The following is a 26,023-nucleotide window of genomic DNA, read 5'->3' on the forward strand; positions in this document are numbered from 1 at the left end:
GAAATTCTTATTTTCAATGACGGCCTAGGAACAGTTGGACTAGTAACCGGAAGGTTGCAAGTTCAAACCCCCGAGCTTACAAGGTACAAATCTGTTGTTCTGCCCCTGAACAGTCAGTTAACTGTTCCTAGATCAGTTGACCCACTGTTCCTAGACCAGTTAACCCACTGTTCCTAGGCCGTCATTGAAAATAAGAATTTCTTCTTAACTGACTGTTAAACCGGATGACAAACCGGATGACAAATATTTAAGGATCGAATCGATATACAATCCCGGAATCAGCTGTAAATGTAAATAGTCAAACAAAGCTTAAAACAATGTTTGAAAAGGCGTACTCCTACTCCTCACTACTGATGTTGCTAATGCAGTCTCGGACATTCTGATTGGAGAAAGCCAGTCACATGACACTCTTTGCGGATGACGTTGGCTTATAGGTTTGTTCGCAGTTTCGGACGGAGAGGAAGTGTCGGGGACAGGTAATACGACCATTATTTTGTATTTGATATTGGTTCAAATAAGCAAGCTAGTTGAAAATAAGGTGATCGATAATATTTGATTGATAACATCTGAAATGTTTTGTCCCTTGTCGTTTGAAAATAGCTACAGTAGCCAACTAGTTTACTGCATGCCTTGTTGATAACCAGAAGAGGGAAGCTTTTTTTTGTTGACAAGCTAACGTTAGCTAGCTTAACACAACACAGTTAGTTAGCCAACGTTAGGCCAGGGCCAAGCGTTTTTCCAAGTTCCATCTACAAATAAAAATGTTATCTTGTGAAAATACACGCACTAATAATCAGCTATATTGACTAACGTTACTGTTATCGTATCGAGGCCAATCGTTTCTACCTCCAGACCATCACATCAGGCTGCTGAATAGCCACCACTAACGTTAGTCAGCTAAGTTAGCTAACGCGTTACCTGCTCTCCCCTGATATTCCCCCACAACGGACGTTTACTCTGCCCGTACCCAAACGACATTCATCAATGTTGCAGTTGTTAATGTGTATTATTGATTTTTTTTTTTCCTCACTTGGCCCTTACAAGTACAACCCAACCCCTCAAGGGTCACTCTGCCCCCTCCTATTATCAGCCATTTCCACCTCAAGTCTTTAGTCTGCCTCCATCCCCAATGGACATGCAATATTTATTCGTCACTGCCACAGTTATGATGTATGTAGTTATATTTCTCTCTTTACCGTTTTCAAGATTTGATTTCACTTGTTGGAGCGCTACCCTGCAACCACACCTGGAACATGTGACTATTAAACAACGAATATGAATCGTAAGTTTGCTACATTTTTGCTTGGGTGCAAATAGCTAGCAAGCTAATGACGTCATGAAAATAACTTTTTAACCAAGCAAGACAACATTGGCAAGCCGGTTGCAGTAATTATTCAGCTTTCTAGCTAACAAGCAACAGTATTGCTTATTCCGTTTCAATCAGGGCAGTCTAGTTAGCGCCATAATCTAGCTAAATGTTTGTTTACCATTAGCTGGCTATTAAATAATGTTGCACCTTACGCAAGTAATGTTGCTGGTTACTTCCACAAGGCATGATGATGATAATGCATGTTCTGTTATGCAACGATATGTTAAACTTAACCACTGGAAGGTCCAAAAAAATGGTCAGACACCAGTCAGCCAAGTCATAGACTGTTCTCTCTGCTACTGCCCCCCCCCCCCAAGCCATAAGACTACAGAACAATTAATCAAATGGTCACCTGGACAATTTACATTGAATCCCCTCCCCCTATTTACACTGCTGCTACTTGCTGTTTACTATCTATTTACCCCTACCTACATGCAGTGGTGTAAAGAGTACTTTAAAGTACTACTTAAGTATTTTATTTTGTTATCTGTACTTTTAAGTTACTGTTTTTTTGACTACTTTTACTTCACTTCTTTCCTAAAGAAAATAATGTACTTACTACTCCATACATTTTCTGACATCCAAAAGTACTCGTTACATTTTTTTAATGCTTAGCAGGACAGGAAAGTGATTAAATTCACACACCTATCAAGAGAACATCCCTGGTCATCCCTACTGGCTCTGAAGTGGAGGACTCAATAAACACAAACTTCATTTGTAAATTATGTCTGCGTGTTGTAGTGTGCCACTGGCTGTTTTGTAAATAATACAAAAAAAAAAAAATATTGTCCCGTCTGATCTTAAGCAATTTGGAATGATTTATACTTTTGATACTTAAGTATATTTAAAACCAAATACTTTTAGATTTTTACTCAAGTAGTATTTTACTGGGTGACTTTCACTTGTCACTTTCTATGAAGGTATCTTTACTTTTACACAAGTATGACATTTGGGTACTTTTTCCACCACTGCCTAAATGTACATGGGGCGGCAGGGTAGCCTAGTGGTTAGAGCGTTGGACTAGTAACCAAGTTCAAATCCCTGAGCTGACAAGGTACAAATCTGCCTTTCTGACCCTGAACAGACAGTTCACCCACTGTTCCTAGGCTGTCATTGAAAATAAGATTTTTTTTTCTTGACTGACTTGCCTAGTTAAATAAAGGTAAAATAAATGCACAAATTACCTTGACTAACCTGTACCCCCCCCCCCGCACATTGACTCGGTACCGGCACCCCCTGTATAGAGCCTCGGTATCACTTATTTTATTTTTGTACTTTATTTTTTAAAACATTTTGTTACCCCTTTTTCTTGAACTGCATTGTTGGTTAAGGGCTTGTAAGTCAGCATTTCATAGGAAGGTCTACACCTGTTGTATCCTGCGAATGTGACAAAACATTTTATTTGAACCCAGCCAGAGGGAGGCATATCATTCATTCTTTGGATAATTTCATAGCACTGCTGGTAGTACTGCATTTGATGGTGTATATACATTCTGCCTTTTCCATTTATCTCCAATTTTGGCCACATTTGTAGATTAATAAGAATTTTAGCAATACCATGATGGTTTACTTTTCTTTCATGCCATGTTAATCATATTTGAGTGTTTTTACTTTCCTTTGACAACATTTCCAGACAGATTGTAAGTGTAAAGAAGCACACCACAACTGTAATGGCTTGCAGCAATGTTTCTTGTATCTTTACTGTGCTGTATTTTGTATGGATCAAAGCTCAAAGTTGCAGTTTCTCACCCTCCCCTCTTTTCACACAATTGGTCTACTTTCAGGTTTCGATTAAACCATCAGTCACTCTGTTTGCAGCTTTTAGTTTTGAAGCTGTGTATTTCAATGTTGTTATTTCCTCTCTCTCTCTAGTGATGGGTCAGGAAGCTGGCAAGCCAGCCTGGCCCAAACCGGCTGTTGGATATCACACAATAACAGGAAGGAGATATGGCAGGAGGCATGCATACGTTAGCTTCCGTCCAACCTCTGCCAAGCACAGGAACCCAGCCAGTGTGGAGGATTGGCCAGCTACGGAAATGGACGGTGTTAACAGAGCGCATTCCATACGTACGTTCACTGTGCAAATACATCTATTATGCTTTTGAGTCCCATTTGCAGTGCATTGATTAGCCGAGGGACAAGATGTAGGCTATTTGAGTCTGAAGAGCATATTTTTATCTTTCAAGCAATGATACAGGTCTATATCTCTGCATGTTAGCAATGATAACAAGGTTGGCAAATCAATGAAAGTTGTGTTTATTGTTTTTGTGATATCATCCATGGCAGACCATTAAGCAGATTGTGTAGGGTAGTCAGCAGCATGTGAGCGAGTACTGCATAGCTTGAGGTTTGGATTGATTTATCCTGTGACATGGAATGCAGTGTGAGCAAGCAGCTAAGCCTATGAATCCCTTATTCCGCTTTTTAATAAAATATGTCTGCTTGGAGCTGCTGCACACTATCTGTATTCAGAAAACAAGGACTGCTCTTTTCTGTCTTTGCTCTATTGTCTCTCTTCCTTTCTCTTTCAACAAGTGTGATCATTGTGTATTGACAAGTCATGGTAGACGTTTTGGTTGTGTTTTATTTAGCTGTGACTAAATGCCTCCCTCTCCTCCTCTAGCTTCAAAAGGGAACATCTCCTCGATGCTTCACACCAGCTTTCCTGTGTCATCGAGTTCGGTTCGCCCAGAAGTAAAAGCCAAATCTGGCAAAGATCCTCCCCGCAAGAAACCGTCAACTTCTAGGAAGCCATCGGAAGCCCTCTCTGTCCATTACAAGAAACTAAAGTGTGATCCACCTGTAGCCTGTGACCAGGACCAAAATGTCTTGAAGAAAAGTGCTGAGGCCAGTGCGTGGCCTATCTCCGAGGACAGTAACCCATCTAATTCTAGCGTATTGAGCTTTGTAAATATTGATGCTTATGAGCCGGACAGTAGTGGAGGCGAGGAGGAGGGGCAGAGCTCCGACCTGTCTCACGGTCTCCAGAAAAGACTGGATGACATGATCTTCGAGCTGGGCAAGGAGTTTGACTATCTCAGCGGTTTGCACTCGTATTTGTATACAAAATCGTGTGAAGGGACAGACTCTTCCCTCAGAGACACTGAGTCAGTGAAAGATTCTAGAACGGATCCTAAATCGGATTCAAACACAGAGGAACCCCCGCCTGAGAGGAATATATCGGAACACAACGCAACAGAACACATGGAAAACGGCACTGATGACCATCATATACCAGATGACCTAGCAGCCGGTGGCTCTCCCGTCGGTCCCAAAGGTCCTGCCGAGCTGGGGAACGACAACCAGAGAGGGACACAGTCGGAGATGGTGGTGAGGCCCAAAATTCGTAAGCAGACGAGTGAAACACACCTGGAGAAGAGGAAGAGTCCTCACCACGAGGAGGTAGACTCTGGCATAGCCAAGCAGGCCAGCAAGACCAAGTGTGTGTCTGCGCCTCCTTTCTTTCTGACGCAAACAGAAAGGCCAAACCAGGAGATGCTCTTTGATTTTCCTCAGACTGAATCGAATGGGTTTAGCCCTATAGAGCGGTGGCGTGAACATGGAGATGCTGGTAGCAAAATTAATTCAGATGAGGAAGATGAGATCTGGGAAGATCTGGAGGATTTCAATGAGACGTGTGCTCCTTTCATGAAGGCTGAGGAAAGGTATTGTAATATACATTTTTTTTTCACGTAGTACCTTTTTTTTATTGGTCTTGGAGCCTAGTAAGATATGACAAAACGCACAGCGAGTGTGTGTACATGGTCAGTGAAATCTAATCATAAGGATTGGATTGCGGTGATGGGGAAACGTCAGTTAAACATTAGCAGTATAGATTGTCTGCACTTGGGAGTTATTCATAAAAGTAGACCGGTCATTTTCGAGATCTCTGATGAGCCATGACATTGCACCTCGCAATATTATTAAGCCTTTCTGGGAAAGTGCGAATACGAAGCTCTCTGTTGTCCTGATAAAAGTATTAACTGGGGATTGAGGAAGCAAAGGTTGCTCGCGAAGGTCTTGTGTTTACTGCTAAGACCTCTGCTAGCGGATTGGTTGGTGTTTACTAGGGCGAAGTGTGTGTGCGTGTGTTTACACATCCGTGCGCGTGTGTGTATCTGCAGCTCGGAGTGCAGCGAGGGGGAGTGGGCGGCCTCGTGGACGTCGGACTCTGGCCTGGAGACGGAGCGTCAGAAAAGCTGGGAGATTCTGCCCGGCCTGGACGAGCTGCACATCAGCAACAGCAGCAGTCTGGAGGATGTACCCGAGCTCAGCCTGCCCCCTGCGTAAGCGCCATAACACATGCCTTATATACAGTTCAATAAATACACCATGATGATACAGGTCTTATACACAGTTCACTCCTGATAAATGCAATCAATTGCTTGAGACTGGTCTAATAGAAACTATTCAAATTGAGACTGGGGACCACTACACTTAGCATTCATCAGTCAACTGTATGTATATAGAATTTCATTGGTAAGCACCGCCAGCCCTCAGATGCACATCTCCATGTGTGACTGCTGTGATGTTTAACCAGAGTGTGGACTGGAATAACGATTAAGCTAAGTGCCACAGCAGCACACTGTCCAAGCAAGGTCTTACATTAAATCCGTTGAGGCAGGCTTAATCATTCCCGTGGATATTGATTTTGATGAGTTAAGTAGCTAAGATGTACGGTAGTTCTGGCTTGTTTGCATATGTGTGTAGCTTGATAAAGAGCGAGTTGCATAGCCTATGTTTTCCAGTACATACACTTTTTTTTATTTTCAGTTGCAAGGTGAAAACTTTGTTTGCCACAATGAAAATCAGTGTTCCTTATTGGACAAGTTCCTCCCCGTTTCAGTCCGTTCTCTTCTGTCTGGTGCCCAATGAACATAGCCCTTGTGTGTGCAGGGAGCCTCCACCTCTGGAGGAGGGGGAGATTCCTTGGTTGATGTACAACGGAGAGGCGGGCAGCAGCAGTGACGAAGACCCCGACGGCATGAGTCACTTTGTCCACCCGGGCCTCTTCATCCTTGACGGCAACAACAACCTGGAGGATGACTCCAGCATGAGCGAGGACCTGGACGCTGAGTGGAGGTGGGGGAAACATGAAGCTTTCTACTCCAAATTGTGAGAGTTGCACTGAGTGTCCAAAACATTAGGAGCACCTTCCATGACAGCTTTCACCTGGAGAGTCTATGATCCCTTATTGATGTCACCTGTTAAGTTCACTTCCATCAGTGTAGATGAAAGGGACGAGATGTGTTAAAGAAGGGTTTTAAGCCTTGAGACATGGATTGTGCATGTGGCCCATTGAGGCGGAATGGGAAAGGGAAAAGGTCAGTTCCTTATTGAACGGAGTATGGTAAGTGCCAGGCGCACCGGTTAGAGTGTGTCACGCTCAAGTTTCCTGTGTGTATCAAGAATGGTCACCCACCCAAAGGACATCCAGCCTGCTTGACACAACTGTGGGAAGCATTGGACTCTTTCGACACCTTGTAGAGTTCATGCCCCGGCGAATTAAGGCTGTTCTGAGGTCAATATTAGGAAGGTGTTCCTAATGTTTTCTACACGGCGGGTATAATTTAAGGCTCTTTTGTGTTTAGAGGCTATTCTCATTGACAAATATTTTAAGGGGAGGCAGCTTGACAGGTTTCTAATTTACATAATATGTACACACTTTTCAATTTCCAGTACATCCTTGCCTAACCTTTGGTTGCGGCTGGCAGTAAAAGCTTGCAAACTATTCAACGAATGTGAGCAAATTTTCCTCAAACATATTGGGTTCACATTAATAATGCTACCAAACCATATTACAGCCTTTAATAATGTGCGGACAATGACAGTTTATATTTTCTCGTTCGTACAAGCGTTAGCTAAATGTAGATTGCAAGACAATAACACTGCTAGCTAGCAATGTTAGCATTACCCCTCTCACACGAATATACATGTACGGTTTCAGCGTATTAAAGTTACCCGAGAACAAACCCAGCTTTATTTAATCAATATCGTGGAAGTTATTGTATGAGGTAAATTCAAAATTGTGACCGAGAATGTTGATGATTCCCCTGGAGTTCTTGCCTGGGCGGTGGGTCAGAGCAGCCAGTGGGGGAACACTGTTGAGCGTCCCTTAAGGATACGGCGGCAATTTCAGAATGTAACTCAATAAAACAAGCAGTGGCAATTTTGATTTATTTACTATTATTATTATAATAATTTTTTTAAATGTAAAAAAAAAAAGGTTTATTTTTTTATATTTTTAAATGTAAATCTTGGTGGGGCAAACTCCCCATTATTCCTTTTTTTTTTTAGATGGGTGCTATTAGTTCAGCACTTTTTGAAATCCACAGCGACAGAATTCAGAACATGGGCTGTTCTGAATTCTGGGGGCTCCTGAATGGCGCTGCGGTCTAAGGCCCTGCATCTCAGTGCTAGAGGTGTCACTACAGACCCTGGTTCAATTCCAGGCTGTGTCACAGCCAGCCGTGATTGGGAGACCCGTAGGGCGGCACACAATTGGCCCAGCGCCGTCCGGGTTTGGCCGGAGTAGGCGGTCATTGTAAATAAGAATTTATTTTCAACTGACTTACCTAGTTAAATAAATATAAAAAATGCCAGAAAAGCCATAACACAACACTAAACAATACATTCATTGCACAATAACGGTGACAAAAGGTGCCCACCAAACTGTTAGGACCTACATAAAGCTGTCTCAACAGAGGAGCTTTATTTTCAGCACCATGGAGTGAATCCTTACCACTACTACATCAGTGGAGCCTTGTCTGGCAGCAGAACAGTTCATTCAGCCTCATTAAAATGTGGTTTCTCCTGACAATTGATCTGTACCAACTATGTCATAAGGGGACGACAAGCGGATAAGAGGCAATCCAGAGTTTCGATTAAGACATTAATGAGCGAAGTACACTACAGTACACATTTCCCTGGCATATTACACAATTTATGCAGTAGCATATAAGTCATTTTTGGACTCTCCTTACTGTGCTCACTTGAACAGGAAGGTGTCGCAGCGGACCTTCTTGTGGGCAAATTGTGTCATCAAAGTCTGGCATTCTCTGGATTCATGTTGCTTTCAAGACAACTGGGAAATCGGGAAAAAACAAGGTCTAATCATGACGGCGGCAGGGTACCCTAGTGGTTAGAGCGTTGGACTAGTAACCGGAAGGTTGCAAGTTCAAACCCCCGAGCTGGCAAGGTACAAATCTGTCGTTTTGCCCCTGAACAGGCAGTGGACCCACTGTTCCTAGGCCGTCATTGAAAATGAGAATCTGTTCTTAACTGACTTGCCTAGTTAAATAAAGGAAAAAATATTTAAAACATTTTTTTAAATGATGTCGGATCTTCAGGTCGGAGCTCTAGAAAGAGGCCCAAGTTCTGTTTTTAAGCGGCCACCCCCTTTTTTAAATGTATTTTTAATTTTTTTAATGTCCCAGTTTTAAACTCATTGAAGTCTAAGACTTACAAGTTTCCAGGAGTTTTGAACATGGCAGAAGTCATGATGGATTGACAGCATGGTCAATGTATTCAACCTTTTCTGGCCCATGGTGTCGACTGTTTTTATACTTTTTAAGCTTTGAAAAGAGACACTTAAACCAAGACTTGGACCACAAGCGCTCTCCACCGAATAGCAGGCTAGTGATTGCTTTGCAATGCTTGTAGTTAGCTACTGATTCCTTCCAAACTACTCAAGGTTGAATTTTCGACTTCTAACTTGTATTGTTTATGGCCGATGAGCACCGATACATTTTATCTCTAATTTCTCTGCCCCACCTGCCCTGAATGATGGGTTGCCACTGGAAACACGTCTCAAATATAGTGATAATGTCTATATTACATTTAATCTGTTTCAAAAACATTGCTATGCTATTAGTATTTTTACTGTATGTATAATGAACTCAGCTAGACAATTCTGTTTCTACTGCCCTGCTTAGAGGGGGGCAAATGTCCAGCGAGTGTCTAGCGCATCCCTCCAGAGGCAGTGTTCAAGACCTGAGAATTTCTCAAGTTTGAATTATAGCCATGTCTGTCGAAGCAATGCATCTCGAATTTCTTGAAATTCCCATCTTAGAAAATGGATGCTTTGTTTCCCAGAGGTGGGAATGTTTGCCTGTACTCTGACTTTCACAACATAGTAGTTTCACTTCCTAAATGTAAGCTGTATGTAAAGCCAGGAGTTTTCTCTGACCAGGAAGAATTTACATGGTATGCTATTGTTATGAGAGAAATCAGCACAATTAAATGCATTTTGTTTGGCTTCATCTTAGGTTGCTAGATGACTTTGGAGAGGGCTTTGGGATGGCTCAGGCTATTTCCTATGTGGATCCTCAGCTCCTCACATACATGGCTCTTGAAGAGCGCCTTGCCCAAGCTATGGAGGTAAGGCCCAAGTCCTAGACTCTTCAGTTTGCTTCATTTACGGTCATCCTAAAATTAAATATGGAATAATTTTTTCCATTTTTATGTTATGCTACTTTCCTTGATTTGGACAATATGTGTTACTACATTAGACAACCTCACGTTTTGAACACATTGAATTGGGGGGAATTACACTATTTCTTTGTTAGTATAAAAGTTTAATAATCACAATGTATTGCTTAAAACAGATCAATGTCTTTGATTTTGTACCTTTTTTTAAAATTTAGATTTGTCATTTTCTAATTTAAAAGGACAGACTAGAGAACAATTCTGGGCGGCCTCTCTATAAAAGTGACACACCAATACACGGATTTGACAAACTATCCCTGAAAAAGCAGCCAACAGTTATCACTGTTGATATCATATTGTGGGTCGTGATTCATTGAGTGGTTTGTTCCATTTTCTGTGATGGGGGGGTTAGTTTCAACAGTGCATACAATCTGATTCCCCCCTCATCGACATGTGATTTTATTGCCACATCTATTTTTAAATTTTTTGCTTATGTAGTTTATGGTGCTAGTTTTAATAAAATATGAGTAATCTGATTACTGTTGTGGCACATGTATGGGTAGGTTGTACATTTTTATGTTTAGGTTTTCAATATATCACAAACTGTTTCTGCGTATTGACTATTGATTTGGACACTTCAAAACAGTGTTTTGACTTTGGGCTATTTATCAAAAGTTCTTGTCAACAGTAAGCAGAATGGCATCATTTTCAACTTGTTTCAGTAATATGAATGGAACTTTACACATTCATTTCCAATAGGATTCTACTTAACTTCTTGCGTCGAGCCATCCCGGATCCGGGATCGTGAATACAGCCTCAAGCTCATTACCATAACGCAACGTTAACTATTTATGAAAATCGCAAATGAAATGAAATTAATCTATTTGCTCTCAAGCTTAGCCTTTTGTTAACACTGTCATCTCAGATTTTCAAAATATGCTTCTCAACCATTGCAAAACAAGCATTTGTGTAACAGTATTGATAGCTAACGTAGCATTTAGCGTTAGCATTCAGCAGGCAACATTTTCACAAAAACCAGAAAAGCATTAAAATAAAATCATTTACCTTTGAAGAACTTCGGATGTTTTCAATGAGGAGACTCTCGGATAGCAAATGTTCAGTTTTTCCTGAAAGATTATTTGTTTAGGACAAATCGCTCCGTTTTCTGTGTCATGTTTAGCTACGGAAAAAAACCTGTATCCGGGATTGTGTAAATCTATCCGCAAGCTCATTAGCATAACACAACGTTAACTATGCATGAAAATCGCAAATGAAATGAATCTATTTGCTCTCAAGCTTAGCCTTTTGTTATCAACACTGTCATCTCAGATTTTCAAAATATGCTTTTGAACCATAGCTAAACAAGCATTTGTGTAACAGTATTAGTATTAGCCTAGCATAGGATTATGCCTCTATTTCAGCATGCAACATTTTCCACAAAAACCAGAAAATAATTTAAATAAAATTATTTACCTTTGAAGAACTTCAGATGTTTTCAATGAGGAGACTGTTTGATAGCAAATGTTCCGTTTTTACAAAAAATATTATTTGTCGACTAATTGCTCCATTTTGTTCATCACGTTTGGGTAAGGAAAAAAAAGCCATTAAAACGCAAACTTTTTTCCAAATTAACTCCATAATATCGACAGAAACATGGCAAACCGATGTTTAGAATCAATCCTCAAGGTGTTTTTCACATCTATCGATGATAAAATCCATCGTGGCAGTTGACTTTCTCTTCTGAAGAAATGGAACGCGCATGGACCTACAGATTACGCAATAATTTCGAGATAGGACACCGGGCGGGACACATTTACATTACATTTAAGTCATTTAGCAGACGCTCTTATCCAGAGCCACTTACAAATTGGTGCATTCACCTTATGACATCCAGTGGAACAGTCACTTTACAATAGTGCATCTAAATCTTAAAGGGGGGGGGGTGAGAAGGATTACTTATCCTATCCTAGGTATTCCTTAAAGAGGTGGGGTTTCAGGTGTCTCCGGAAGGTGGTGATTGACTCCGCTGTCGTGAGGGAGTTTGTTCCACCATTGGGGGGCCAGAGCAGCGAACAGTTTTGACTGGGCTGAGCGGGAACTGTACTTCCTCAGTGGTAGGGAGGCGAGCAGGCCAGAGGTGGATGAACGCAGTGCCCTTGTTTGGGTGTAGGGCCTGATCAGAGCCTGGAGGTACTGAGGGGCCGTTCCCCTCACAGCTCCGTAGGCAAGCACCATGGTCTTGTAGCGGATGCGAGCTTCAACTGGAAGCCAGTGGAGAGAGCGGAGGAGCGGGGTGACGTGAGAGAACTTGGGAAGGTTGAACACCAGACGGGCTGCGGCATTCTGGATGAGTTGTAGGGGTTTAATGGCACAGGCAGGGAGCCCAGCCAACAGCGAGTTGCAGTAATCCAGACGGGAGATGACAAGTGCCTGGATTAGGACCTGCGCCGCTTCCTGTGTGACAGGGTCGTACTCTGCGGATGTTGTAGAGCATGAACCAACCTACAGGAACGGGCCACCGCCTTGATGTTAGTTGAGAACGACAGGGTGTTGTCCAGGATCACGCCAAGGTTCTTAGCGCTCTGGGAGGAGGACACAATGGAGTTGTCAACCGTGATGGCGAGATCATGGAATGGGCAGTCCTTCCCCGGGAGGAAGAGCAGCCCCGTCTTGCCGAGGTTCAGCTTGAGGTGGTGATCCGTCATCCACACTGATATGTCTGCCGGACATGCAGAGATGTGATTCGCCACCTGGTCATCAGAAGGGGGAAAGGAGAGGATTAATTGTGTGTCGTCTGCATAGCAATGATAGGAGAGACCATGTGAGGTTATGACAGAGCCAAGTGACTTGGTGTATAGCGGGTAAATGTAGTCTCTTATGGTCAATCTTCCAATGATATGCCTACAAACACGTCACAATGCTGCAGACAATGGGGGGAAACGACAGAAAGCGCAGGCTCATTCCTGGCGCATTCACAGCCATATAAGGAGCACATTGGAACACAGCGCCTTCAGAATCTGGGACATTTCCTGTATGAAACTTCATCTTGGTTTCGCCTGTAGCATTAGTTCTGGGGCATTCACAGATCATATCTTTGCAGTTTTGGAAACGTCAGAGTTTTCTTCTTTCCAAGGCTGTCAATTCCATGCATAGTGGAGCATCTTTTCGTGCCAAAATATCTTGTTTAAAACGGGCACGTTTTTTATCCAAAAATTAAGAGTGCCCCCTATCTCGAAGAGGTTAATCAGGTAAAAACTGCTGAATGAGTCTGTGCTGTAATTTTTTATTTTATTTTGATCATTGGGAAATCATGATAACTGGTTTGCCTTGCCTACAATGACATGAGTCACGTAAGGCATAAGTGCAGATGGAAGCATCTTAGGACCATATCTGTTAAACACCATTCCATCGCTCAAAGGTTTGCGTCAAATGTGCATTTCAAGATGGTCTGTCAACGTAGGGTGGCACCGTGTTGCGGTCTTGTACAACATCGAGACACATTCCTAAAAAATGTGTAACTACCGCGTAGGGACGTTGGCACCTGATGTTCTTCTGTTTGGTTCACAGGCGGCTTTAGCCCACCTTGAGTCTCTGTCCATCGACGTGGAGCAGGCTCACCCTCCTGCTACAGAACAGATCATCGAGTGTCTGCCTCAGATCACCATATTGGAGGACCACAGTGGTAAGTTCAGTGGTAGGGCCACATCTTGTCCTAACAGACTAGCCCTTCCCTTCGTTCCTTTTTGAATTGGCTGTATTGTTAATGTGTGCAATTGCCCACTTTGCATTGGGGGGGAATGGAGATTGTCACTCTTTCTGGGTGTAAGTAGCTAAATACGACTGAAGGTGCAATACTGTAAAGAACTCCATTCATTGGTCAATGTTGAAATTCTGAATGACCTTTGAAAATGCTCAAGCAAAAACATATTTTCAGTGATGGAACGAGTAAGATTAGTTTTAATTTGGCATGCACTAATTACTGTAATAGGCCTAGGTAATGCTGTGCTTAATACCAACACGATGAGTGCCTTTGTATCAGAATAAAAATAAAACATGTAGCCTAATTAGTGGGACTATCCACTCTGTAAATCCCCAACCTCTGTCTTTAGTCAGTTTTACCATTAGCCAACCAGCAGTCCAGTCCAGACTGTCTTAAAGTCAGAAATTAGCTACTAATATATTAAATATACAAAGTATGTGGACACCTTCAAATTAGTGGATTCTGCTATTTTAGCCACACCCGTTGCTATAGTTGTATAAAATCGAGCACACAGCCATGCAATCTCATTGGGAGCTGCATGAAATGGGTTTCCATGGTTGAGCAGCCTAAGATCACCATGTGCAATGCCTAGCTGGAGTGGTGTAAAGCTCCCCGCCATTGGACTCTGGAGCAGTGGAAACACTGTCTCTGGAGTGATGAATAACACTCCACCATCTAGCAGATTGACCTGCCCCAATGTATAGTGCCAGTTTGGTGGAGGAGGAACAATGGTCTAGGGCTGTTTTTCATGGTTCGGGCCTCCTAGTTCTAGTGAAGGGAAATCATAACGCTAGAGCATACAATGACATTCTAGACGATTCTGTGCTTCCAACTTTGTGGCAACAGTTTGGGGTAGGCCCTTCCTATTTCAAAATGACAATATGGCCCTGTGAACAAAGCAAGGTCCATACAGAAATGGTTTGTCGACCGGTGTGAAGAACTTGACTGGCCTGTACAGAGCCCTGATCTCAACCCCATTGAACAACTTTGGGATGAATTGGAACGCCGACTGCGAGTCAGGCCTAATCTCCCAACATCAGTGTCCGACCTTACTAATGCAAGTCCCTGCAGCAATGTTCCAACATCTAGTGGAAAGCCTTCACAGAAGAGTGGCGGCTGTTATAGCAGCATAGGGGGGAGAAACTCTATATTAATGCCCATGATTTTGGAATGAGATCTTTGAGGAGCAGGTATGTATACACACTCTTGGCCACGTCGTGGTATAAACAGAGCTTAAAGTCTTTATTAGTCTGCGAACTCTGCCAGAAAATGGCTCATAAAAAAAGAGGTGTCACAATCTCTCAACACATCAACGCATTCCCCATGGCAGTATCCCGCTGCTACATAGCTGATGTGGTGCCACGACAGGAAATAACTGTAAAATAATGCATAATGTAACCGTGAGAGGGGGAAAGAACATTTTCATGCACTGGCGCCGCGTCAAGTTTATGACACGCCGGGCGTCCTCGGGAATAAATCACGGAATGCAGGCGGAGGGAAGATGGCCGCCATTCGTCATGCCATGTGTCGGAGTGTACAGTTCCATCTGTGTGTGCGTGGATCTAGTGATTCGAACGTGAATGCTTGGGGCTGTGAATACAAAACAGTGTGGTTTGAGGCTGGGGATGTAGAACATGAAGTGTTCGATGGCGCGGCGCTGTTCTCTGACACTGACAATTAGTACTTCCCGTGTGTCTCCGTGTCAGTATGACTGGGCCTTTCTCTTTTTATAGCCTTTGTCCTTTCGCTATGCATCCCTCAATCTTTATCCTTGCCTTTTTCTCTCTCTAGGGCAGGAACAGTGCTGTGCCATCTGCTGTTGTGAGTACGTCAAAGATGAGATTGCAACCCAGTTGCCGTGCCACCACATGTTCCACAAGATCTGCGTGACTCTCTGGCTCCAGAAGGTTTGTGTGTGTGGATAATTACTTATTTTTAAGTCTTAAAAAAATAAATAATAAACTAACCTTGCATGTAATTTAAATGATGGTGGCATCAGTCTAGCACCTGGCCTGTGATTTGACTTATGGTATCCTCTCTCTAGTCTGGGACTTGCCCTGTCTGTCGTCACGTCCTGTTGCCTGTTGTCGCTGAGACCCCTGCACCCACCTCGTTTGTGTCGGATCAGTACATCCCTCCGTCCAATCACAGCGCAGCCGGAACACGGTGAATCCACAGCCATAAGAGGCCTCTAACGCTTAAATTAAAATTATTACTTTTTCTGTCACTGCCTCTCCACAATTTAGCACTTCATGAATGAGGTTTATTTAGTTCTGCACATGTTAACAAGTTCCATGTCTGAGAGTGACAGTTCAGGCTTATTTTCTGAGAAAATATTATCTGTGTAATCAAGTTGTTGTGTTTTAATGAAGGATAGGAAATTGCAGTTTGTTTAGCCCAGATTTTTGTTAACGCATTTTACATGCACTTTTTTTTTATACAGATGAAAGCACTGCTTATTATGCACCTTATTGTACTCATTTTCTAAATAATTTTGTTTCCCGTGTTCAATAAAGGCTGTAGTGTGGGCAAGGCTTTGTCTTCAAGAAGTCTATCAAAATTAATAACTTCCTTACTCAGTTTGTATAAAAGCCATTTATACGAGGGAAAGATTAGGCACCACACCATCTCTCATACAATTTACCCATTTGTAAGCCTCTGGTTGCCTGTTGAATGAAAAAGAATCAGGATCAAATATTTGTATTCTGAAAATGGACATAAACGATTATGGTTTGTTGAAATTCATCTCTGCACCTCCCCAAACAGAACACTTGAGAGATTGAATTCAAAGAGCCAAGAGAGCTTTATTGCAAGTACACAGTATAAAAAAAAAAACAGGACATGAGATTTGATCATTAACAAGGGGAAAATACAGTTAAGGATATTTTTCAATTCTTACTCTGAAGTGGGGTAACCGTGTAACATTAATTTGATAATTACTTAAATCCAGTGCATTGTCCACTTATTTATTTTTTACTTTAGATATGGTCTTTATTAACAGGGAAGCATGTTGAGCTAAACAATGAACACAACAGGTACTAGTGTGCCTTTTCTGATTAGTTTCTTTAACATGGCCAAAAGTGCAATCAAAATATATAAAAGGTCTATTGTGGCAATAAATATCCCAGCCCTTTAAATGAGTCTGACACAGACTCAAATATTAGCAATATACTTTAGGAAAAGCGCTCCATAACGCACACACTTTCGAATGCTGTAAAGTTGGCCTTGGAGTAAAATAAACGATACAGCATGAGGCATTCACTTTAAATTGTGAAGCAGAATTAGTCACTAAAAAAAACATGTAACAAAAGAAAATACAATTCCATTCAACACCGATGTAATAATGGTTTGCATATCATGCATTGGCCAGTAGTGTAGAGGTGAATCTCCAACTACGCATGGGAAAATCTAGACTTGGTCACTTTGCATGAGAATAATACAAATAACACTGGCAAATATCTTCATACACTAACAAGAGACTGAAATTTATTTTAAAAAAATGCTGAGGATACTATTTTAGTGTCAAATAAATAAGGGTTACTAATAAAAGGTGTATGCCTTAAATTTGTTTAAACAGATATATTGCGCTCAGCCAGTAGTTGTGATGTAATCACCCATTTCATTCTACACCTTTGTTATTAAAGACCATGTTAATTAAAAAAATACACGTACAAAATGTTTTTGGGGGGTTTACAACTAAAGCTAACTAGTTCGTCTGGAACGCAAGAGAACCAATCTGGAGGTAATTTGACTGGAGAAACCACAACTGTTACTCCAGTCTACAAACGGCAACCCATTTACCATGTAGTGCACTACATGGTAAACAGGATGTCATTGGAGAGACGACAGACGAGGTCATGACAGTTTGACATTGTATACAGAGGATAGGAAACAGGAGGATCTTTCCAAATATCTTTTATACATACTAAAAATGTACAAATGAATCATGCAGACGCAAAACGGACAACGTTTTCTTTATCAAAATAAACCATTGGAAGAAACAGTCCTAAAGAGTGACCTACATTTTTATGATTGCATTTTTTTTCTCAGATTAGTATTCAAAAAACAATACAGGAAAAGGTTATAGCATCTACAAGTATTTACAAAATACAGGAAGAGGAATGTTTGTCAAATTCGAAAGACAAGAAGTGAGATGGATGTGATGTGTTTAATTCACAGAAGATGCTTTTAAAGAGACACCTGGACTGTCAGCACAAAATGGCAAGGAGCTTGGCTACATGGAGTCAACATGGCAGCCTTCGAGGAATGACCGAATACAGAAGCGACTGGAATAGCTAATTCACTAAAGAGCCAGGAAGAACTAGAGCCCCTAGTTATTGACTAGGCCTAGGGGCTCAATTCAATCCGTGTTGCAGAAAATTCACGGTAAAGCACGATTTAAATTTAAAAGGCAACATTCCCGGTAAACGCTGCATATGTCGGCTCAATTAAAAATGATCTTTACATTTCAATCACGCCATACCGCCGATCTTCTGCGAATTGCGATAGATTGATTCAAGCCCTAGGTCCCAGAGTTTTATCCTGTCAGGATGCATGGTCAGATAAAACTGGCCCTAAGTATACTTAATGAAAACTAGTTCACTGTACATTACTGAATGCAATGTCTATCAATGATTTACAATTGTGTGTTTCACCAAAAATAATTGTCTGTTTGAAGTAGAAAATACCACAAATGAATGCATGGAGATCCTTAACTGTCATGGCTAATGTAACAGCGGACTGTTTCTGACACAAAATGCGAAAAGTTCACGTCAGATAGTACAGTTGACACATTCTAATTTTCAGATCATACAAAACTATTGAGGTTGTAACAACTGACCGAGACCAATACTTAAATGAGGCAGCAATCTGGAGGGTCTATTGTATTAAAAGTAAAATTGTATTAATTACAAATACACAACTTAGACATTCATTCACTTTATAATTAAGGCAGTATTATTGCAATATTTCTGCATTATATTGCCTGAATAATTATAGGAAAATGGTGTAACAAATTGCACTTATCCTTATGTTAAACTGAAAAGGTTTCCGAGATTGAATGGTGTGAGTGAAGAGAATACTTGATCTTTGGAAAGACATTGTAGCTGATCTCAAAATCGTCACAAATAAGAAATTCAGCTAGAAGTATTTATCTTCCTGGAAAGTCAAAGTCAAGCTTGAGACATACAATAATAACCCCCTAGGTATGATCTGCTGGTAAAGAGAACAGAACACTCATACGCAATCTGTCTAAAGACTGAAATGAGCTACAGAGTACATCCACCTTTTCTGTCTGTTTGAGGTTGCACAGCTACACGGAGGCCCAGAAACCTTTTTCACGTCCTCATAAACCATGCTACCTTAACAGGACCAAACTCAGGGCCCTAAAAATGTTCATTATTGTGGCTATGAATGAATGATGAGCAACAGCAGAAGTCATACAGTGAACTCCAAAAGTATTGGGACAGTGACACATTTGTTGTTGTTTTGGCTCTGTACTCCTGCACTTTGGCTTTTAAATGATACAATGACTGAGGTTAAAGTGCAGACTGTCAGCTTTAATTTGAGAGTATTTTTTTATCCAAATTGAGAGAATCGAAATTACAGTACTTTTTGTACATAGTCGCCCCATTTTAGGGCACCAAAAGAATTAAGACAGTAACAAGTTCCGTATTTGGTCCCATATTCATAGCACACAATGACTACATCAAGTTTGTGGACGCATTTGCTGTTTAATGTGGTTGTTTCAGATTATTTTGGGCCCAACAGAAATGAATGGTAAATAATGTATTGCGCCATTTTGGAGTCACTTTTATTGTAAATATGAATATAATTTGCTTCTCAATACTTAATGTGGATGGTACCACGATTACAGATAATCCTGAATGAATTGTGAATCATGATGCACAAATATAATTTGTATCATTTGTCACTGTCCCGGTACAGTTGGAGCTCACTACGCGCAACGGAGCATGATCGTATTATGTATTTTACAATCTTTCCAAGTTTGCATGGTTTTGCTCCAAAATACCTGAAGTTTACTGAGGTTCAGTAAGAGGTGAAAGAAAGGAACAGGAATAAAAGAACACCAGGTTTAAAAAGAAATACGGTCGTATTTTGACAATGATCCAAGCTAAGCAGAGACCTCTCTCCTCGATAATGGCTCAAAACAGTTGCATAGGCAAATAACACAGTGATTTTGTGACAAAGTATAAACCGTAAATACAATCAAGACAAGTAGCATCAAGGACGTAACGTTCTGTGGTGTTTACTTCGGGTTGTAAGGGCATGATTCCCTGGAGGTGATGCATGACTTGGTCCCCCTTCTCCTACCTGGGTGCTATTTTTTCTTGACCGAGGCCAGTTCTTTCTGAAGGTCGGCAAACTTCGGCCGGTTTTCAGGCTTGTACTCCCAGCACTTCTGCATGACTTTGTAAACCTCATCAGGGCACTTTTGTGGACAGGACATTCTGTAGCCTAAGATGGGGGTGAAAGACAGACAGACACACTTTCAGTGAATTTCCTAGGATGGATCGAGGCGGGGTATAAGGTTGGAAAACAAAATACCAACCAATGCGGTTCTCTTCACGACTGCTCATAGAGACAATTGCTTGGAAAACTAAGGCCAAATCCAATGCATGAGAACACACAGATGACTCACTCGATGATCAATGCATAATTATGGTGGCATAGTCTTTTGAGTTCCCTCATTACCTTCAGTTTTATACCTAATTAGTATACCGTTCATTCATTCTTAAAGACCGTTACCAGTCAGAAATGCCTTCATCAGACCACTAATGGTCATATGTGGTGTCCGATATCATTAGCAAATCTCTAGAAACAGGCAAAATCATAAGATACAATCGGTTAAACGATCTTGTCGAGGTAAACATTTTTAAAAAAGAGGCTCCAACAAAATACTGGAGCACATACTCCTCTGGCCACTGGCCTAAAAAAAATCAACAACAGAGGAGTTGGCTAAAGCACAAACGGATCCGGCTACCAAGCCAATACAGATATTCTGTCAGACAAAGGAAATCAAGACGACACTCTGAACCCTCGGAGGGACGTCTCCTTACCTTTCTCCACTTGCTCTCTGGCCTGCTGGTTGGTCATCCCAGGGTAAGGGCACACTCCGAGACTAAACGTTTCCCATAGGAGGATCCCATAGCTCCACACGTCACTCTCCGAGCTGTATCTCCCTGCAACAACAACAACACTCTCAGCCACCATGTATTGGAGAAGAAATGTTGGGGATGTTGTGTCATCAAAAAGCTATGCTACCTTCTGCAGACTTCAAATCATATACTCCAAAAAAATACAACAGCTGTTTTTGTCCCTAAATACCAACTACTGTAGTTGCATTTTGCTGGGTTAGGCCAGTGTAATGGGGTTAGGCCAGTGTAATGGGGCTAGGCCAGTGTAATGGGGCTAGGCCAGTGTAATGGGGCTAGGCCAGTGTAATGGGGCTAGGCCAGTGTAATGGGGCTAGGCCAGTGTAATGGGGCTAGGCCAGTGTAATGGAGTTAGGCCAGTGTAATGGGGCTAGGCCAGTGTAATGGGGCTAGGCCAGTGTAATGGGGCTAGGCCAGTGTAATGGGGTTAGGCCAGTGTAATGGGGCTAGGCCAGTGTAATGGGGTTAGGCCAGTGTTATGGGGTTAGGCCAGTGTAATGGGGCTAGGCCAGTGTAATGGGGCTAGGCCAGTGTAATGGGGCTAGGCCAGTGTTATGGGGTTAGGCCAGTGTTATGGGGTTAGGCCAGTGTTATTTTGCTAGGCCAGTGTTATGGGGCTAGGCCAGTGTAATGGGGCTAGGACAGTGTAATGGGGCTAGGCCAGTGTTATGGGGCTAGGCCAGTGTTATGGGGCTAGGACAGTGTAATGGGGCTAGGCCAGTGTAATGGGGCTAGGCCAGTGTAATGGGGCTAGGCCAGTGTTATGGGGCTAGGACAGTGTAATGGGGCTAGGACAGTGTAATGGGGCTAGGACAGTGTAATGGGGCTAGGCCAGTGTAATGGGGCTAGGCCAGTGTTATGGGGTTAGGCCAGTGTTATTTTGCTAGGCCAGTGTTATGGGGCTAGGCCAGTGTTATGGGGCTAGGCCAGTGTTATGGGGCTAGGACAGTGTTATGGGGCTAGGCCAGTGTTATGGGGCTAGGCCAGTGTTATGGGGCTAGGCCAGTGTTATGGGGCTAGGCCAGTGTTATGGGGCTAGGCCAGTGTTATGGGGCTAGGCCAGTGTTATGGGGCTAGGCCAGTGTTATGGGGCTAGGCCAGTGTTATGGGGCTAGGCCAGTGTTATGGGGCTAGGCCAGTGTTATGGGGCTAGGCCAGTGTTGCTGTTAAGCACATAATTACAAATCTATTTGGAGGTTTGATAACGAAATTGGTGAAAAAGTAAAGCCACGCAGTTTTACCATAATTTAATGCCTCTGGAGCCGTCCACTTGATGGGGATCTGTTTGAGGCCGGACGACGAGTAGATCCCATCATCCTCTTGTCTCGACATCCCAAAGTCGCTGATCTTCAGCAGGTTGCTCTCTCCCACCAGACAGTTCCTGGCAGCCAGATCCCTGTGGGAGACAGACGGAGCTACAATATCACTTTACGTGATATTGGGGTGGTGCAGCAGAGGGAATGACAAGTCCAGAGTGTAGACAAAAAAGATGGGCTGTGGTGGGTTCAAAATACAACAACAACACAGTAGGCCTTTATTAACTTTTCGTGTACGAACAGTCACTCATGACCACAACATTTAACAGGCATTTCAACGGAAACCATTGCTCTCAGAGAAGTATTAGTCAATAGTTTCTATACCATGACAAGACTGGCAACATAGCGTCTGACCGTTCAGCTCGATAGCTGTTCTCAACGTTATTTGCTGCCTGCCTCAACATCTCCATCAAACAAGCAATTTATGCGCACGCACAGACACCACACAGACACATTGGGTGCAGTAGCTAGATCTGAATATTTACAGAACAAAGTGAATGGATGTAGTGGTAGAGCCTGCTGATTGTGACAGATGCTATCCATATGAATAACCATTTTAATGTACATATTAACAATGGGCCATTAAATAAATGACTTAAATAGTAGGCAAATCAGGACACCTAAAAACACATGTACATGAGTCGGGACAGACGGGGATCTCAACTACTACGGTACATGTAGGTTAAAGGTCACCATACTGTCTGTAAATCAGATGATGTGAACATTTATAATCTACAGAGAGAAAACATACAACAGATTGTTTGGGCCCTGCAGCAGGTGAATGGGATGACCCTGTACCATCTCTCTGTATGTGTGTATGTATGCGCAAGAGTGTGTGCGTGCGGCATGTTCAAATTGAGCCCTGTATCCCCCCGTTTCAATTGCACAGCCCCGCAGCCCCTCTGTGAGACGACAGATACTCAATATAAACTCAGCAAAAAAAGAAAAATCCCTTTTGTAGGACCCTGTCTTCCAAAGATCATTCGTAAAAATCCAAATAACTTCACAGATCTTCATTGTAAAAGGGTTTAAACACGGTTTCCCATGCTTGTTCAATGAACCATGAACAATTAATGAACATGCACCTGTGGAACGGTCATTAAGACACTAACAGCTTACAGACGGTAGGCAATTATGGTCACAGTTATGAAAACTTAGGACATTAAAGAGGCCTTTCTACCGACTCTGAAAAACACCAAAAGAAAGATGCCCAGGGTCCCTGCTCATCTGCGTGAACGTGCCTTAGGCATGCTGCAAGGAGGCATGAGGACTGCAGATGTGGCCAGGGCAATATCTTGCAATGTCTGTACTGTGAGACGCCTAAGACAGTGTACAGAGAGACAGGACGGACAGCTGTGGCAGACAACGTGTAACAACACCTGCACAGGATCGGTACATCCGAACATCACACCTGCGGGTCAGGTACAGGATGGCAACAACAACTGCTCGAATTACACCAGGAACGCACAATCCCTCCATCAGTGCTCAGACTGTCCGCAATAGGCTGGACTGAGGGTTTGTAGGCCTGTTGTAAGGCAGGTCCTCACCCGACATCACCGGCAACAACGTCACCTATGGGCACAAACCCACCGTCGCTGGACCAGACAGGACTGGCAAAAAGTGCTCTTCACTGACGAGACGTGGTTTTGTCTCACCAGGGGTGATGGTCGGATTCGCGTTTATCGTCGAAGGAATGAGCGTTACACCGAGGCCTGTACTCTGGAGCGGGATCGATTTGGAGGTGGAGGGTCCGTCATGGTCTGGGGCATCATCGAACTGAGCTTGTTGCAATTTCAACGCTGTGCGTTACAGGGAAGATATCCTCCTCCCTCGTGTGGTACCCTTCCTGCAAGCTCATCCTGGCATGACCCTCCAGCATGACAATACCACCAGCCATACTGCTATTTCTGTGCATTATTTCCCGCTAGACAGGAATGTCAGTGTTCTGTCATAGCCAGGGAAGATCCCGGATCTCAATCCTATTGAGCACGTCTGGGACCTGTTGGATCGGAGGGTGAGGGCTGGGGCCATTCCCCCCTGAAATGTCCGGGAACATGCAGGTGCCTTGGTGGAAGAGTGGGGTAACATCTCACAGCAAGAACGGGCAAATCTGGTGTAGTCCATGAGGAGGAGATGCACTGCAGTACTTAATGCAGCTGGTGGCCACACCAGATACTGACTGTTACTTTTGATTTTGACCCCCCTTTGTTCAGAGACACATTATTCCATTTCTGTTCGTCACATGTCTGTGGTACTTGTTCAGTTTATGTCTCAGTTGTTGAATCTTGTTATGTTCATACAAATATTTACACATGTTAAGTTTGCTGAAAATAAACGCAGTTGACAGTGAGGAGTTTTTTTTTTTGCTGAGTTTATTTTTCAAAGAACTTCTCCTGGCGTTTCTGCTGACTGCCAGCACTAAGCCGCAGAGTTGGGCCAAATTAGGCTGTCACTCAGGGACACTGGTCCTGGTGAGATAAGTAAGAGCAATGCACCGGAGATGATTTGATAGCCCCGCTGTGATAAGAGAAATGTAAGACTGATTGCAGCAGCAGCACCTCACTTTCTCTTGCCTCCACTATCTGGCTTGGTGGAAATAGTTTTCAACTGAAAACACAATCTCAAATTAGCCAGCATAGAGAAATGGATCAGAGCTCAAGGTGTTACTATCAAAGCTGATAGTGTTGTAAACCGTGTTAAGCAGCGAGAGATCCATGTTGTCCTCTCACATATCTTACTTCGGGGGGGAGGATCATGGAATTGTAGTTAGGTTTGAAAATGGAGTGGGCTTGCTGCTAGGGCAAGATGTTTCATGTCTAAAATGTTGTACCATTAACAGGACCCATGAGTAAAAATAAGAACAGCTGAACTGAAATTCTGTTCGAAGCATTTGCAATCTCTTGAACGTTAGACAGATAGGGCTATTTGCTGGAATACTCGATGCAGAATAATGAACATACAGCACACATAAACCAATACCTGTGGATGCAGTTTTTGAGCTCGAGGTAAGCCATTCCTGCAGCAGCATCTAAAGAAAACTTCACCAGCTGTTTGGTCTTCAGGTCTTCCTTCTTCTTCCGGAGGAACGACAAGAAGTCCCCTCCTTCCAATAAGATATCAAAATCTATGTTCAGAATTGTAACATTCGGGGGGGGACAACAACGGGACAACAACGGAGTCCCCAAAAAAGTTTGTTTCTGTATGGCAGTACTGTACGCTACTGGACTTACCTGACACGAGCTCCATCACAATGTAAATAGGCTGCCGTTGTGTGCAGACGCCTATCAGCTTCACAATGTTGGCGTGGTCATACTGCTTCAGGATCCTGGAGCAGCAACATTTGACAGTACGAGACAGTTACACATTTGTCAGATCTCTAAAACACCAGACTAAAAGTTTGTTCAGGTAAATATATGTCAAAGATGAGTGAACAGACGTTTCTAGGCACTTAAAAAAGGGACCTGCGACTGATTGCGGACATTTCCCTCCACTATATTGCAGGATATGTTGCTCCTCTCACCTGGCTTCTGATAGGAACTTAATCTTCAGCTCCTGTGGAAGATCCTCTTTACATGTCTTGACTGCCACAGGAGTCTTGTCCCGCAATGTTCCTTTGAATACCTCACCAAAGTTGCCCTAAGAACAAAGAAAAGATAGGGAAAAAAACAGAGATACAGTAACAAAAGTTTGTTTAGTATATATTAATTTAACAACCAAAAAAAAAACACCTCTGTCCTACAGGTGTGGTGAACACGAAGAGGATATCCAAAACCCACTAACTTTGCCAAGAAGCTCTCCAAGAAGAACATCCTCATGGTTGAGTATCCATTTTTTATCCTACGAAAGATGGAACAAAACACAGGCAATGTAAACACCAAATACAAAACACACACCACACACGCTACTGTGCAACAAAGCATCGACTGACTATTATAATATCAGAATTCCTATAAAACCGAGAAATAATTACTTCAGC

General features: G+C 42.6%; 2 protein-coding genes across 5 annotated transcripts in view; one reads left to right on the plus strand and one right to left on the minus strand.

The window, feature by feature from the left end:
* The first annotated feature begins 344 nt into the window (after positions 1 to 344).
* pja2 (praja ring finger ubiquitin ligase 2) lies at positions 345 to 16,090 on the plus strand. Of its 2 annotated transcripts, XM_046369612.1 has the most exons (10): positions 400 to 476; positions 1,207 to 1,282; positions 3,242 to 3,436; positions 3,993 to 5,034; positions 5,494 to 5,655; positions 6,266 to 6,451; positions 9,637 to 9,748; positions 13,364 to 13,478; positions 15,348 to 15,463; positions 15,601 to 16,090. In XM_046369612.1, the coding sequence occupies exons 2-10, from the start codon at positions 1,276 to 1,278 to the stop codon at positions 15,724 to 15,726; spliced, it is 2,061 nt and encodes a 686-aa protein (XP_046225568.1). In that variant the 5' UTR covers positions 400 to 476; positions 1,207 to 1,275; the 3' UTR covers positions 15,727 to 16,090. The 2 variants fall into 2 exon arrangements, with proteins under 2 accessions (XP_046225569.1, XP_046225568.1); XM_046369613.1 differs by lacking the exon at positions 1,207 to 1,282 and having other exon boundaries at positions 345 to 476.
* A 250-nt stretch (positions 16,091 to 16,340) lies between these two features.
* Positions 16,341 to 26,023, minus strand: part of fer (fer (fps/fes related) tyrosine kinase) — a 38,553-nt gene continuing 28,870 nt past the window's right edge. For all 3 annotated transcript variants that reach the window (XM_046369611.1, XM_046369609.1, XM_046369610.1), the window contains exons 13-19: positions 25,828 to 25,884; positions 25,568 to 25,683; positions 25,278 to 25,372; positions 25,027 to 25,150; positions 21,973 to 22,127; positions 20,636 to 20,758; positions 16,341 to 20,033 (exon numbers count right to left, since the gene is read on the minus strand). In XM_046369611.1, the coding sequence (XP_046225567.1) occupies positions 19,897 to 20,033; positions 20,636 to 20,758; positions 21,973 to 22,127; positions 25,027 to 25,150; positions 25,278 to 25,372; positions 25,568 to 25,683; positions 25,828 to 25,884 (807 nt within the window). In that variant the 3' untranslated portion in view covers positions 16,341 to 19,896. The remainder of the gene's footprint in view (positions 20,034 to 20,635; positions 20,759 to 21,972; positions 22,128 to 25,026; positions 25,151 to 25,277; positions 25,373 to 25,567; positions 25,684 to 25,827; positions 25,885 to 26,023) is intronic.

This window comes from Oncorhynchus gorbuscha, linkage group LG11 (genome assembly GCF_021184085.1).
Source record: "Oncorhynchus gorbuscha isolate QuinsamMale2020 ecotype Even-year linkage group LG11, OgorEven_v1.0, whole genome shotgun sequence".
In the NCBI taxonomy this organism is placed as follows: Eukaryota; Metazoa; Chordata; class Actinopteri; order Salmoniformes; family Salmonidae; genus Oncorhynchus; species Oncorhynchus gorbuscha.

What these genes read in the sequence shown, in the direction of transcription:
- pja2 (XM_046369612.1), top strand. An exon ending in GAGCTCAGCCTGCCCCCTGC is followed by an intron (nt 5,656 to 6,265) that starts GTAAGCGCCATA and finishes TTGTGTGTGCAG; the next exon opens with GGAGCCTCCACCTCTGGAGG. An exon ending in GACCTGGACGCTGAGTGGAG is followed by an intron (nt 6,452 to 9,636) that starts GTGGGGGAAACA and finishes GCTTCATCTTAG; the next exon opens with GTTGCTAGATGACTTTGGAG.